At 41.1% G+C, this 13,548-nt stretch overlaps 1 protein-coding gene across 3 annotated transcripts in view; it reads left to right on the top strand.

Moving 5' to 3' along the window:
• LOC122741117 (c-Maf inducing protein) overlaps nt 1–13,548 on the top strand; it is a 289,560-nt gene that overhangs the window by 168,311 nt on the left and 107,701 nt on the right. For all 3 annotated transcript variants that reach the window (XM_043984230.1, XM_043984229.1, XM_043984231.1), the window contains exon 2: nt 831–956. In XM_043984230.1, coding sequence (XP_043840165.1) covers nt 831–956 — 126 coding nt within the window. The remainder of the gene's footprint in view (nt 1–830; nt 957–13,548) is intronic.

Here is a 13,548-nt window from a genome sequence, read left to right on the forward strand (position 1 = left end):
AGAGGTCAAGGTGTGAGTGAGCTCATGTCATAGTCACTAGAAATTCTGAAAATATTACAAAACTCAGGAACCATAGATTGGGCCATGCTGGAATTCTGAAGCTGCCTATCCAGCTATGGAGGAGCATGATCAGATAGCTTCTATGTGAAACCCAATATATGCCATAACTGGCTGATAGGAATATGTTTGGGGATAGTAACACGCAGGGTGACAAAGCCCAAGTGATAAAGCCACCTCTTGGGGGATCCTTTGCCATGTTTCCTGGTTTAAGCCCCCCTGACCCTGACTTTGTTCTAAAGCTCCTTTCTTCCCCAGGTACAACAATTTGTATTTGGTTTGTAATTTACCTACTTGCTCTTGGTAGGTGATGTTGCATTTGTAGATCTGTTGATTCTGGCTCCTTAATGTAACAATTATCTCCCTAGGGCCAAGGGCAGTATCTTGTATTTCTTTCTCCAGCTTTTGTCACTGGAGTGCCTGGAACTGTGTTCACTGCATAGTTGAAGCACTTACTAGAGACTGTGTCCTAATTGACTTCTTTCTGTGATAGCGGAACAAAGGCCTCCATTTGGAGAATGCCTTGGTTTGTCAACCGTCTTTCTCCACCAGTAATATGAAGGAAGTGTGATCATTGTGCATTGTGCTCTCCAAGGCAGACATTACCAATAGACAGATTAGAGCTTTGGTCCTTTTGGGCCATGGATTTTGCTCATTAGAGCTTCTTACCTGACTTATCACAAGGGTAGGTGTTACTACTGGACCCTCAGGATTGAGATTCAATGTTGTCTCCATTTTTGAAACTAATATATGTGTTTTCTGTTTCCTTACAGCCCACTGGGTACATGGAAAACTCTGTTTCCTACAGTGCTATTGAAGATGTTCAGCTGCTGTCCTGGGAGAATGCCCCTAAGTACTGTTTACAGCTCACAATTCCTGGGGGCACAGTCTTACTGCAGGTACGTACAGTAAACAAACATGAACCAGCATTTTTTTTCCTCCTTCTCTTATCTTCCTTTGGATGGGGGAGGGTGACTTGGGTCAAGATCAAATAACTGGAGATTTGTGTTTTCTGTCTGCTTGTTCTTTCCCCCCAGAGTGTGAGGAAAGGTGTTAGATGGTTCTCCACTCAGTCATAACTATACTACACACTAGAATTCAGCTGTAATTGATATGGGAGATAGCTATATCTGGGAAAGGGGGTTGGTTGGGGATAAATTGGAGTTTATTTTAAGTAGGAGGAAGAATGTCCTCAGTTTTTCTGGGTTATGTTTCATTGAATGTGCTGGACCTGTTGTGAAAACTTCCTGACCTGGTCCTGTGCTCTGTAGTTACTTTAGGAACCAGTCTGGTAAAAGGGAGCAGAGCCCCAGCCTGAGACTTGGGATATGGTTGGCTTTACCACTAGCTCCCTGTGTGATTATGAGCAAAGGCCCTTCCCTGAATGTACCCTGGGTTCCTTCTCTGTAAATGAGGGACTCCCAAGAGGTAGTGTAGTGTGGTAGAACAAGCTCTAGATTTGGAGTCAGAGAATTTGGATTTAAATCTTGGTTCTGTCTCTTACTTCATATATGACCTTGGGCTCAGGATTGAACTGCATGACCTTCAGAGTTCCTTCCCTCTGACTCTAGCTCTAATCTCTGGCCTTTACCACTGTTTGGATTCTTGGGACAAAGGGAGGCTGTGCGCATTTCTTAGTTAGCTATGGATATCCAGAATAATTAGTGAATAAGAGTCATAAATATCCCTCAGAGGGTATGTTTAGAGTGGGGAATGGGGAGGGGGGCTACTGGAGGATGTTTACTTCTTCAGGAGGGCAAGAAAGGGCTCCCTAAGCCATCTATCTTCCATCTCAGAGCTTCAAGAAATCTTTATTCTGTATCCATGTCCTCAGCATATGGCTTCCTCAGCCCCAAACAGTGGTGCACATGAGTGCTGAGGAGCAATACCTGGAACCCCTCCTCATCCAGCATTTTGTAAACTCTGCAGCAGTATATACATGTGTGCTAAGATTAGTGTTCTTCATTATTTAAAAGATCTATTTTTCTTCAGCACTACAGTCCTTCCTGCTCTGACACAGATCACAGCTGCTCCAGCTCTTAGTAGCTACTTTTCATGAGTTTTTGACCACCCTTCCCCTCAATTGTCCTCTGTTGGTGAACCTTCTGATAATGAGTCTCTTCATGATTAGCTGACTGACAAACACCCCATCCCCAGATCTGTAATTGAATCCTTTCTAGGTTGGTAGGATCTTCCAGAGCTCTTGCTTTGCGGGCAAAGATTGCAGAATTTGGAGTTTTTTCTGGTACCACAAAACATTGGAGGAGGATTTTGATGTAGAATTTAAAAAATTGTTTTCATTACTAATAACATCAATAATATTTCTCCTCTCCTCCCATTCTTCTCTCCATCCCCCCCTCCCCCCCCAGCCCCCACCCCAAGTCACCTTCTCATATACCTCTTAGGAAACAACTGGTTTAGGAGGAAGGGAAGGTTTAGGTGCTTTTCTCTCCTGGCCCTCCTGACAGGTCTGTATGGGACCACACACTGTATTGTGATGAGTGAAACTCAGCTTTCTGGCAGGGGCTCAATTCTGCAGCCTCCCTTCATGACCAGTTCCACGTCAGGCTCCCCCTGCTGAGCTGACGAACCAGCAGTGAGTAGGAAGCAAAACAGCCTTCGGAGCTCTAGGGAACGGAAAGCTGCCCAGCAGCACTTAGATTCAGAAGGGACCCCCACCATGGCTACAGGGATAAGCAGCTATATCTTCTGAGAAAATCACCACCCCCATCTCCACCCTTCGTCAGTGTCACTGAGCTCTGTAGGGTGGAGAGTCAAGACAAAGCCTTCCCCCCACAGAATACCTGGGCTCAGGATCCCTAGGGAGGAGAGACATTTTTCTCCCTACAATCCAGGTGGGTGCTGCTTTTCCTTCCCATCCTTCTTCCATTCCCCTGTCTTTTTCACCCCGGCCTCTCGGCTTTGCTTGTTACAGCTGTTTGCCTTGCTCTCTAGCTAACCAATCTTATTCCCTTCTCCCCACACCCTTCTTCTCTTCCTCCTCCTGCTGCTGCTGCCTCTTTACCCATTGGAATCAAGAATTGCTGTGTGTGGTTATGTAAATCAGTCCGTTAGAGCCAGACTCCTGTTGGGAGAGGGTTTCCAGTCAAGTTACAAAGGCTCAGGAGAGGTGCTAGAATTCTCCATGGTTGAGGAGAGTATTCACTGAGGAGATTGGGTGGGGAAAGAAGGGAGTGCTTTCTCATATTTTTTGTCTCTTCATTTCTGACTGTCTTAGACTGGCTATAGTTTGTCATAAAACAGTGTGTCAAACATTATAATAGAACATAGTAATTGTATAGTATAATCTTGTAGCATTTGTTGAATGAATTATAATGCATTGTCATATTAGGGATATTGTATATAATCTTGGATATGAAAATCTTATTCCATGATAACTGAAACATTCTAAAATTATGCTGCCTTGAGCCATACATTATTGGGGGTGTGTGTGATATGTGTTATTAGGCCATAGAGAAGCTCTTCATTTAAAGGGAAAGGAAAGCAGTATTCAGGTACATAGTAATAGAATGAAAATAGACTGAACCTGATGCTAGCACTATTCTTGGACCCCTGCTAGGTGCTTTCTTTATGGTCCCTTGTCTTATAACCCCAATGTCTCCCCAACCCTGCAAAGGGTTCTAGAAATCATGGTGTTCAACATTGAGCCTACTATATAAAGAAGAGTTAATATAATGAAGTCTTAGCGTATCTTAACATTCCCAGCTATCTCCCACCTCCATTCTTTTGCTTGTGAATAGAATATATCTCCTCTTTACCTCTTCTTCCTAGAATCATTTTCTGGCTTCCTACAGGGCTTGGCTCATATGCCACTTTCTATGGGAAGCCTTTATTTTTCTTGAGTTATTGTTACTGTCTCCTTCCTACCATTTTCATGTTTATACTTATAGGTTTACATTTTATATCTCAGTAGTAGAATGAAAGCCCTTTGTCTTATCATAAAATCATTGTTCTAGAGCTAAAAGAGATCCCAGATGTCAATTCAGCTCAATTCAACATACACTTAAGTGTTTAGACAATGAGGATACAAAAACAAATATGGAAACTCCTCAGGGAGCTTACATTCTACTGGGGGAAACAACAGATTTACAGATAAGTAAATATAGAACTATTATATATTATCATAAATATATATGTTATACATATATAAAAAGTTAGTACATAATAATTTCCTGTGTGGAGGGTATTACAGCCCATTGTGAGCATCAGAAAAGGCCTCATGTAGAAGTTAGCGCTGGAGTAGAGCCTTGAAAGGTGCTAGAAATTCCAAGAGACAGCTGAAAAGGGAGATCATTTTAGTTAAGGAGAATAGCCTTTGCAAAAGTAGGGAGGCTAGAGAATGGAATGTTGTGTACTGGCAATGACTGGTGGGGAGGTTTTATTAGAATATTAGAGTTCCTGAAGGGGAATAATGGGAAATGTTGGAAAGATATGTTGGAGCCAGATTGTAAAGGGCTTTAAATGCTAATACCTAACATATTGCCTTGCACATAGTAAGTGCTTGATAAATTTCTTGCTGGGTCACATTGTATTGCATTTGAACTCATTTTTATTCTAAGATTTTTGGTTTTTTGTTTTGTTTTTAAGGCTTGACTCCTTCTTCCCTCTACTACCAGCCTTATTCCAACAGGTTATATAGCACAGGGTTTGTTAAACTTTTTTCCACTCACAACCCATTCTTGCCTGAGAAATGTTTACATGACCCCGGGTATATAGGTATGTAAATATACATATATACATACACACATATGTCCTTTTACTTTGGCCAAATTTTTTGCAACCCCCTCATTCAGTTATGCAACCCCTATATTGGGTTGTGACACATAGTTTAAGAAGCTTTTATATATAGTACACACAGCTGTATCCAGCCTTTGACTTCTTTGCAATGGTGGTAGACTCTCACATGAACCCTACAGTTCTTTGAGCTGGCCTGTTTACATTTGAGGTTACAAAAGGAGTTCATTAGACAAGTGTACATTCTGTTCTTCATAGATTCTGCTGCCTCCTCTGCCCTACCATGCCCAACCCCCTGGCCAGACACAGTTTGTGGACAGCTTTTACCATCTGCTAAAATGTCAAGATTGGGGAAGTACAGAATTTCCATAAAAACCTATTGGTCACCTTTTAGGGTTTCTTTGATTTGTGAATGTCCTGCAAATGGCATCTATGGCTATAGCAAGGATGTTTGTCCCCACAAGTGGTACCTCTAAAATAGTATCCCCAAAAGAGACCTAATTATGTTATTCTTCTACTCAGAAATCTTCAATGGGTCCCTATTGCCTGTAGTATATTTTTTTCTTTTTTAAATCCTCTGTATACAATTTAAAGCCCTCCACAATCTGGCTTTCACCTACCTTTCCAGAGTTATTTCATATTATTCTGCTGTATGTCCTCTTTATTCTGCTAGCTGATCCCCACAACAATGTCCCATCTCTTATTCTGTGCCTTTGCACAAATGATCCCCCATATCTGGAATGTGTTCCTTCTTCACTCTTGTTTAATACAGCAATTCTCAAATTGTGTCCAGTGGACCTCTGGGGATTCCTCAGAGCCTTTTAGGGGGACTGAGAGGTCAAAACTATTTTCATTGTAGTATGAAGATATTATTTGCCTATTAAAACACTCAATTTTCCAACAACATATCTGTGTGAGGCTGAATTTTATTCATATATTTCAACCAAAATAACATATTTCAATAGATTGAATGCAGAAACAGATCTGAGAATCCAGCTGTCTTCCATTAAGTCAGACATTAAAGAGATTTGCAAAAAATTATATAAAACAGTGCCACTCTTCTCACTATTTTAGAAAAAATATAGTTAATTCTTCAATAAGAATGTTATTTTGTTAACATTTAACTTTTTTGCTATTTTAAATGAATTAGCATTTTACACATTAATCAGTTTTAATTTCTAATCCAGCAAATGTCGATAGATATGACCTACATAAACAAAAGCTCTTTGGGGTATTCAGTGATTTTTAAGTGTTCTTGAGACCAAGAAGTTTGAGAAACATTGGTCTAACAGAATCCATAGCATAGTTCAAAATACAAATCAGATGACAATTACCACACAAAGCATCCCTTCCCCATTTATTAGCACTCTCTCTGTAAGTTACATTGTATTGCTTTTTATACACCTTGTATTTATTTCCTTGTATGTATGTTGCCTCTCCAGTAGAATGTAAATCTTTTGAGGCAATATACTAGGGTTTTTTTTGTTGTTTGTTTGTTTGATTTTGGCTTTTTATTGCTAGAGCCTAGAACCATGTCCTGAACATAGTAGGCTTTTAAAAATAATTTTGTTGGCTTGAATTGACCGCTCCCCTGATAGCTTCTCTTCTAGAATTTGGTGGTTGCAAGACTTGATCTAGGTGTATGATGGAGGAGATGTCTTGTTTTTGTAATCCTTAAAATATAAATGTGAGTTGTTGTTATTGTGTTTCATATTATGATTTTGCTTAGAAGTTATTCATTATTGAATTAATCTCATTTCCTCATCTGATGCAGGTTTTTCTTCCTTGGTCCATTCTGTTGCAAGCGAAATGTGATCTCTTTTCTTATCTCTCTTCACTTACCCCTGTCAAACCAAAGGCATTTGGGGCTAGGCAGCTGCTTTAGGGAGTATCCTGTGCCCATCTACTCTCTTGGTGCCAGATTTGGCAGGGCTTCCAGAAGAAAAAAGTCCTCTTTAGGAAGGCAGGCAGGCTATGTCAGCTGCCAAGGCTGGGAAGCCTCCGTTTATTCTATACATTGGGAAAATGCCCTTTAGCCTGGAACTAAATAGAGTGAGTTTTCTTGCCTAGTAACAGACAATGTGGATTTTCTTATGGCACTCACTGGCTGAGATGGCCTCAACTGCAGATGGCTCGGCTCTTTTTTCTTACTCTCTGACAACAAAACAATAAGAGAAACTTGGCATCAGCAAGTGGGAAATTTGATGGAATTCACTGGAATATGGCCTCTCCGAAATTAAAGAAGTTAATGGGATTGTGAGACCTAAAAGGAGTGAAATGAGCCAACTCGTCATGTTCTTTCCTCATCTTTGAATCATTTTCTCATCTGATTGGATCCAAGGATCCTCAGGAATCTGAGAATATTCCCATTTGACTGCATTTGTCTGGATCAGATCCCAGTAAAACAGTATAGGAAAGTTGGCCCACAAATATGTCCTTTCTCCCTTGACCTGGCAGGTCATCTCAGTGACCTTTTACTTTGCTTGGGAACAGTTGTGTATGCCTGTGATCAGATCCTGGAAGGTACTATATGGTCCTTGTCCTCCTTAAACAGACAATAGGAGGTGAAGCATTGGTGGTCCAGAAGGTCCTGGAGCCCTTCTGGCTCTGTGGACAAACAGATGAAGATTTACATGAAAATAGAAAACTGTTTTAACTCTAGGATTCTTGCTCCCTCTCCCCTGCCCCACCCATCCCTCCCGCCTATCCCCCCACCCCTGGAAAATCCTGAAATAAATCTAATGATTTATAAAACAGACTTAATGCTGTTGAAAGAGGGAGTCAATTACCCTTCCTCCTTCTTCCCCTCAATAAGGATAAAGGACAATGAATGCCTTTGGAAAGTAGAACATTCATTGTTTCCAACACTGCTTTCTCACCTCTCCTGACAAATCCCTCTTTTACTCATTAGATCATAGACTTAGAACTGGAAGGGAACTTGAGGGTCAAGTCTGGGTACTCTGTTTTTACTACTGAGGAAACTGGGACAGAAAGATTAAGTGATTTGCCTAGGGTTACAAAGAAAGTCCCTGTTCAAAGAAGGATTTGAACCCAAGTCTTCCTGACTCCAAGCCCAGTGTTTTAGTGCCCAGAGCTTCCTTTTAACCAACTTACCTGTCTGAGTCATAGAATTTAGATTTAGAAGAGATCTTAAAAATCTTGTAGGTCAGCTTTCTCATTTTATAGAAGAAATTCACCTTTGGAGTTCAAGGGACATGACCAAGGTCATATAGGACTGTTTAACTGGATTACAGAGTACAGGAAGGAGAGTAATGATCATGAATGCTGGGAAGATTGAGTGGAGACTAGTTTTATGGGGCTTTAAAAACTTATTCCCTCCCCTTACAAAATAGAGAAGTTTCTGTTTTATCCTTGAAGTTCATCTTATTGTGCCTTTCCTAGAAAGACATCCTACTGTCTATCTTTGCACTTGTTTGAGTGGTGGAGCAACATGTTTAGATCTGAACTTAAGGCAAATTACTTTTTTGGGGGAAGGGAATAAGCATTTATATAACACTTTCTATATGCAAGGCACTCTGCTAAGCACTTTACAAATATTAATTTGTTTTATCCTCACAACAACCTGTAAGGTAGGTCCTGTTATTATCCCCATTTTACAGTTGAGGAACCTGAGGCAGACTTGCTCCAGCTCACACAGCTTGTAAATGTCCAAAGCTAGAATTTAATTCAGGTCTTTTTGAGTCTGAGCCATTTTGGCATCAGTGTGTAGGATGGATTAACATTGTGAGAGAGTTAACTTGATACAGAGACATCAATTATGAGATTATCACAATGATCTTGGAGAGAGGTGATGGGCATCTGAACAAGCTGAACCAGTGTGAGTGAAGACAAGAGGTCAAATGTAAGATATTCCAAAGTAGAAATGGTACAATTTGGCAACTGAATGGCTATGTGGAGTGAGGGAAAGGTAAGATTCGAAGGATAATGTTGAAATTCTTAGCCTGGGAGACTGGAAGGATGGTAGTGTGCCTTCAACAGAAATAGAGAAGTTTGGAATAAGGCAGAGTTTGGGGAAAAAAGATTTGGTTTTAGATATGTTGGGTTTGAGATATCTCTGGGCCAGCCAGTTAAACAGGCAATTGGTGATACTTGACTGTAGCTCAGAGGAGAATCCAGGGCTGGGTATATAAATATATGAGTCATCTGTAGAGAGATAAGAGACCAATGGGATCTGATAAGGTTACTGAGAAGGAATATAGGAGACTTAGAACAAGAACCTTGGCTAGCATCTAAAGGCAGGATGGGCAGGATGTATTTAATGGAGTAAACAAAGTCTTTGTGCTATGTGCTGAAGCTAGGGGAAACTAGTTAGATTGTGATAATAGTGTCACTTGTTAAAAAGAGCATGTCAGATGAAAGAGGGCAAGTTCAGACTTCAGGGCTTTGATGATTTTGGGTAGGAAGCAATTGCCCCCTGAACATCTTCCCATGGGGAGCTGAGAGGGAATGAGAAAAAGCAGCATTTGGTCAGGGGAAGAGGAGAGATTTCTTCAAGACTGCAGTTAGAGGATACTAGAACTTGTGTGGATTACTCTGATAGAATAATTTGCCAGTGAACTTAAATACCAAAACAGCCACTGCCATGATTCAGGATTACAGAAAGGAGACCCTCTGCTGTTCTGAATTGGGGAACTGAGAAAAAAGGGAAACTACTGAGGGTAGAAATGATCTGGTTGAGGAGGCAGCCTACTGCTGGTGGAGTGGCCATCAAAATAAAGGAGGTCCAATTTAATTAGCTTGAAGGGAAAAGAAGATAACTGAGGAAAGAAGAGAGGTGACCACACACTCCTGTTTGTGAGAGACAATCACACAAGGGAAAGCTTCTGCCTAACAGAAACATGGGAAAGTTGATGAAAGGGATGAATTACCAATGATCTCTTAATTGCCCAGTCCAGGCTTTTTCAATCCTCATTCTTTCTGACTTCTCTGCAGCTCATTATGCCAATCGAGCAAGCAAATATGCTGTATTTGTGTGAGATGGGTCCTTCCTCTTTTTACTAATCTAGAGGACAACCTCTCTCTACTCACCTTATGCCCTTTTTAAATCAGTTCTTTATTGCCCAGACTGGCAGTTAGATTAGCCAAGGGAAGCAGAATGAGTCCTTGGAGAGTTCTTATGTATTGCCAGAGGTGATGTAGATGATGGATTGACTGGCCAACAGAGCCCAGAGGTCATTTTTGCTATGTGGGAGATGTTTCTAGTACATGACTCTTCAGCCTGGAGGACATTCTTCTTGTGTGTAATGCTTTGCCTGGGGCATAACCAGGTTTCATGGTTATCTCTACATATCTGTCCTAGCTGCTCCTTCAGATGACTGACTTCCCTGCCTCCTCTCAGTGCTTCAGGGCCTCATGTGATCCATGCTTAGATCTTATCAACATCTCCAGTCTTCTGACTCAAGCTCTTATCAGCCTTTGCAGTCTGAGGCCCATGCTTTTCCTGTGAAAAGTAGAAATCTCTTCCTTACCCCACTTCCCATATATTTTGATGTTTTGACTTAATATCTATGTTAGATATTCTCTCCTCTAAGCATTCTTACCTAGAAATTCTTAAGCCTGCTTGGACCAGTCCACCCCATTCCTGTAAGTCAACTCTTTTCCTCTCCAGACACTGGAAGCTCTTCTGATTCCCTGGAATCCTGAATTCATGCTTCTCAGTGATCTGAGTTCAGCTAAACAAAAAATTTCAAATCCCAGAAGGGACATTAGAGGCCAAATCCCCTCATGGGATAAACTGAGACACTGAGAGGATGATTCACCTAAGAAAACACAGTAATTGAGAGAGCCAAGACTTGAACACAAGCCTTCTGTTTCCAAGTACAGTGGTCTTTCTACTGCACCACATGGCAGGGAAGAAATCAAGATGGAAAAGGAGAAGGGTGATTTAGATCCCACAGGACAAGCAGACAGACACTAGTAGCAATGGCAGCTGGCCACCACTGGTTGTTCAAAAAGAGATCTCTGTGGAATCATTTGCTAAGATTTTGCAAATACTGCTCTATATTTTAACTGTATTTTATATAGACCCATTGGATTTTGTTATAATATCTATATCTGTCTTGTTGTTCACTTGGGTCTTTCTCTTTGTGACCCCATAGACCATATTGTCCATGGTGTTTTCTTGGCAAAGATACTGGAGTGGTTTGCCATTTCCTTCTCCAGTGGATTAAGGCAAACAGAGGTTAAGGGACTTGCATGGCATCACACACCTAATAAGTGTATGAGGCTAAATTCTGAGTTAGGTCTTCCTGATTCCAGACCCAGCCATTCTACTGAGCCACTTAGCAGCCTGTGAGAGATCTATATCTATCTTCCTTTATATGTATGTGTATATGTATATAAAGACATATAGCTTTACTTTTGATCTTAATGACTGATGTGGGACTGTTATACCTGTACTTTGATATACTTTACATATAAATATGTTGTTTTTTTTTTAAAGTGGTCCCTGTGTTGACTCACCTCTCAATTCTTTGGCTCTCCTCTTTGAGCTGTGGTGGTCTGCTTTGCATCCTTCTTTTGACCACATCCCTTTTGCAGCTGTCTCTGCCCTGAGCTCAGGGCTATGAGGGTTTGGCTGGGGTTATGGTATCTTTCTGGGAACAGGAAGGCTAGGGGCAGAACTCTGATGCTACCCACAGCTGTGCCATTCCCTTCTTTAAAGGGCTGGAAAAGGCTCAGAAGAGGGCAGCAAAAACAATCATGAGTATGGGAGAATATCTACCTTGAGGACAGCTTAGGAGAGAGAAGAGTTTTTCATCTAGAATGATAAAGATTGAGAAAGAACAAGTTTGGGTTGTGTCCTTCTGAAACCCCACCCCCCCTCCCCCCCGCCCCTGCCCCCACAAGATAGGTTTTGGTACTTGCATCTGAAACAACATCTATTTGGCCCAGTTGTGGCATTTCTCATGTCTGGTCTAGGCCTAGACCACCCACATCACTGCATCAGTCTTAATATCTTTTGCTGCTTGATGACCATTGGACATAGAACTGTGTGGCATATGGGACAGGAACAAGGGAATACCATGGCAGCAGTCTGGTATGGACATGGTGAAGGAATGGGAATGAATGCCCAAAGGCAAAGAAATCAGCTTTAAAGCAAAGGATTATTTAATTACCTTGAGATCAGAAAATAACAACAGCAACAACAACCAACATTTATGTAGCACATTTATGTTAGTGCAAAGCATTTTTTTACATTTATTACTTCATTTGATAATAACCCCAGTGGCTTTCCCTTTTGTCAGGCTAGTGGAACCCTTCTGAAAATGTTTTCAAATGCATCAAGTAAAATACAAAAGGTTACCAAGAGAGACAATTATATTGAAGTAGTTATCACAATTTTGGGGGGAAAAAAAGGTCACTGACCCTAAGTTAAGGACTCCTCAATTTTAGAAGTACCGATTTAGAGCTGGGAGGAAAATTGGAGGATTTCTAGTCCAAAGTCCTCATTTTACAAATGGGTAACTGAGGCTCAGAAAAATGAAGTGACTTGCCTAATAAGGCCAATAAGCAACAGAGATTCAAGCACAGATTCTCTGAATGCAAATCCAGTATGCTCTCTTCTGCACATGCTGCCTAAACAAACCATTCATTCCCCCTCAACCAAGACCAAATTCCCATGGGAAATATGGGAAATACAGAGGACTGTTAATGGCTTCCCTAGGGTCCCAGTGACTGCTGGGCCTTCAGGGATTTCACCATTCTCCAAGGAAAGAAAAATGTTTTGACTCAGCATCAGAGATAGAAACTCCTATTTCTCTCTGATGACCCCTTCCTTGGCTTAGCTGCATCTTTTTTAAAGCAGGAAAACATATTTCATATGTAACCTGAGAAGACAAGGCCTTGTCAAAATCATTGTTAAAGAGGTAAATATTAACCTAATTTCTGTGTTAGAAAATTATGAATTTCTTTTTTAACACTTTATAGCCTAATGCCCAGTTTTCTTATTGTTGCTGATTGGCCATTTCTATGTGGAGTTCATATCTGACCTCAGACACTTGCTAACTATGTGTGATCCTGGGCAAGTCACTTAACCCTGTTGGCTTCAGTTTCCTCATCTATAAAATGGGCTGGAGAAGGAAATGAAGAACCACTGCAGTAGCTTTGCCAAGAAAACCCCAAAGTGGACATGACTGAAACAACTGAACAACAATAGCCAGTGGAGGACCATGGCTACTTCCTTCGGGTCCCAGTACACTGTCTCTGGGCTTACGTGGCAGTCTTAACTTGGGATAAGTATGCTTGTGTGTCAGTAATACTACAAACTAGCTCTGACATAAGCCAAAGGACAAAATACTAGGAGGGGAGTTAGAAGAGATGGTTTCTACCTCTAAGGTGTACAGAACCTCCCTCAAAACCTCTCTCCTTGTCCTGTTGTGCTGGGGTGCATGTAATTCCCCTCATTAGCTGGTCAGTTCTTTCTGGGCAACTTCTTTTGAAAAGACAGCGAACCTTGGAGTTTACTCATTAATTAAGCTATTAAAACCATAGTGTGAATCAATTTATTAGCACTTCATTGGAAGGGGGAGGAATAGGAAGGAAGAAATCCCAGGAGAAGGAAGTTGTGATGTGGGGAAGGAGAAGGAGCATGAGGGTGAGGGATACTGATAACAAGCTTCATCTCTTTAAGGTTTTCTTCTCTGGTAGGGAACAAAGATAAGAGAAGCTGTCCCACTTTCTCATCACTGGTATATATACAGTGGTCTACTCTCC

The sequence above is a fragment of the Dromiciops gliroides genome, chromosome 2 (assembly GCF_019393635.1).
Source record: "Dromiciops gliroides isolate mDroGli1 chromosome 2, mDroGli1.pri, whole genome shotgun sequence".
Classification (NCBI taxonomy): domain Eukaryota; kingdom Metazoa; phylum Chordata; class Mammalia; order Microbiotheria; family Microbiotheriidae; genus Dromiciops; species Dromiciops gliroides.